The 2,500-nt window shown below is 40.6% G+C and overlaps 1 protein-coding gene across 1 annotated transcript in view; it reads right to left on the reverse strand.

Annotated features, from left to right (window-relative positions):
* The window catches only part of LOC123501658 (metabotropic glutamate receptor 6-like), a 64,865-nt gene that overhangs the window by 8,522 nt on the left and 53,843 nt on the right, over window positions 1-2,500 (reverse strand). Inside the window, exon 14 of the mRNA XM_045250623.1 lies at window positions 1,844-1,979. Within this exon, the coding sequence (XP_045106558.1) occupies window positions 1,844-1,979 (136 nt within the window). The remainder of the gene's footprint in view (window positions 1-1,843; window positions 1,980-2,500) is intronic.

Genomic DNA, 2,500 nt, shown 5'->3' on the forward strand with positions numbered 1-2,500 from the left:
GTAGCTTTTGACCTTTAAAAATATCAATCTTTTATGTATTTCTCTTTATTGATAAGTGTTTATTTTTTATGTGCATACTACTGTGTGTGTGTGTGTGTGTGTGTGTGTGTGTGTGTGTGTGTGTGTGTGTGTGTGTGTGTGTGTGTGTGTGTGTGTGTGTGTGTGTGTGTGTGTGTGTGTGTGTGTGTGTGTACGAGGATTAGCACTGCAGCAGAACACAACGCAAGTCAAAAGGTCAGGGAGGCTTTGAATATTCTGACATGCAATAAGTGACATGATATTTTCCATCTTTCTCCTCTTTCCTCTTCCTCTTCATCTCCTGTTCTGACACTGCTGCTGCTGCTGCCACTGCATTAACTGTTACTGTGGTGCTACTGCTGTGACGAGAGGAGGAAGGACGACTACAACAAGAACAATAACAACAACAAGGACAACAACAACAGGAACAGCAATAATAACAACAACAAGAGGAATGACAACAATAGCAACAAGAACAATAACAACAACAACAACAGTAAGAGGAAGGACAAGAACAGGAACAAGAGCATGAATAACAACAACAACAACGAGGAAGGAGAACAACAACAGGAACAATAACAACAATAAGAGGAAGGACAAAAACAAGAAGAGAAAAGACAATAGGAATAAAAAACAATAACAACAACAATAATAATTATCTACCACTACTACTACTACTACTACTACTACTACTGCAACGTATGAATGGAACAGAGTCAGTGATTGGAATGCTAATGACGAATCAATAGGAAGATTTAAAAGAAGATTACACAAAAGAAAACTTCAATGATTAGATAAAAAGAAAAAGACAAGAGGGAATAAATTTTCAGATTGCAAGATGAATGGAATACGCTCAGTAAGTGGACTGTTAGTGGCTAGTTAGTTAGTTAGTGAGCCTTAAAAGAACATTAGGTAAGTTTATGGGCAAAGATGAAGAGTAAAGACAGGTGGAATAGCAAACAAGTTAAATAAGTTGTTAGAGGCAAATTAGGAAGCTTCGGAGGATTAAACAACTTTATAGGCAAGGATGAAAAGTAGGAATAGGAAATAGTAGATAGATTAACTGTTAAGAGGCGCGTTTCGAGGGACCTTTTGAAGATTAGACAGGTTTATGGGCAAGGATGAAGAACAAGGACAGAAAAACAGTAAATTAACTTGTTAGAGGCAAATTAGGAAGCTTAGAAGATTTGACAACTTCATGAATTAGAATGAAGAATGAGAGTAGATGTATAAATTTCATAGAGGTAATGCCACGTATAGGTCTGCCACGTATAGGCCTAACAACTCCTTACTCCCATCCACAACCTCTTCAGTACCACGACGCATTTCCATATTCATTCTGCTTACTATTCGGTGATTTTATACAGCTTCAGAATCCTATGGGAGGATTAGAATAGTGAAGACTGTGGTCATTAATCTTCTGATCCCCATAGACCCTTCCTAATGTTAACAAAATGATCTAATCGTACCAAAAACAGATGGTAAAAATGTGTCCCAGTATTGAAGGGGTTACAATGTGTCCCAGTATTGAAGGGGTTACAATGTGTCCCAGTATTGAAGGGGTTACATGTGTCCCAGTACTGAAGGGGTTACCTTGTGTCCCATTACTGAAGGGGGTTACCATGTGTCCCAGTATTGAAGGGGTTACATGTGTCCCAGTACTGAAGGGGTTACCATGTGTCCCAGTACTGAAGGGGTTACAATGTGTCCCAGTACTGAAGGGGTTACCATGTGTCCCAGTACTGAAGGGGTTACATGTGTCCCAGTATTGAAGGGGTTATATGTGTCCCAGTACTGAAGGGGTTGAGTTCCACTGTCCACTCACCAATGGGATAGGCGAAAGCAATGACGTAGGAGGCGTTGATGGAGGCAGCACACACCAGGAAGTTGCTCTCTCTCTGCAGGTAGTGATGTATGGCGCGGGGCGGGCTCACCACACACCACACTCCGGTCACCACCACCTGCACCACACATCACACCGGAGACAAGGTTCAGAATGTGTGAGAGTTTGGTGTTCATGTGTTAAGTGATTATTTTGATGTTTTTTGATGTTTATTTTAGTCATCTCTCTCTCTCTCTCTCTCTCTCTCTGTGTATCAATCACCCTCGTATCACTTTCCCTTTCCCGTCATCTCCCCTTACAAAGTTAACCCTTTATACCATTACATCTCCCTTTCTTTCCCCTCTGAAGCAGCTCTTATTAATTCCCCTTTCCCCTCTAAACACATATCTAGCTTCTCACATCCCCTCACTATTACTCTTTTCTAACTCATCTCTCTCCTATGCCCTATTTCTGTCGTGTGCCTTGGTCCTATTAATTATCATATACCTTTATTCTTTTTATACCTATTTTCTCCCTTATAATATTTCTTCTTCCTCTCTCCTCTCTTCTTCTTCTTCTTCTTCTTCTTCTTCCACCTGCTCTCTTTCTCTAGCCCATCTCCCTCTCCACCTCTTTTTCTTTCTCCATTTCCTCTTTTCT

Source organism: Portunus trituberculatus, chromosome 9 (genome assembly GCF_017591435.1).
Source record: "Portunus trituberculatus isolate SZX2019 chromosome 9, ASM1759143v1, whole genome shotgun sequence".
In the NCBI taxonomy this organism is placed as follows: domain Eukaryota; kingdom Metazoa; phylum Arthropoda; class Malacostraca; order Decapoda; family Portunidae; genus Portunus; species Portunus trituberculatus.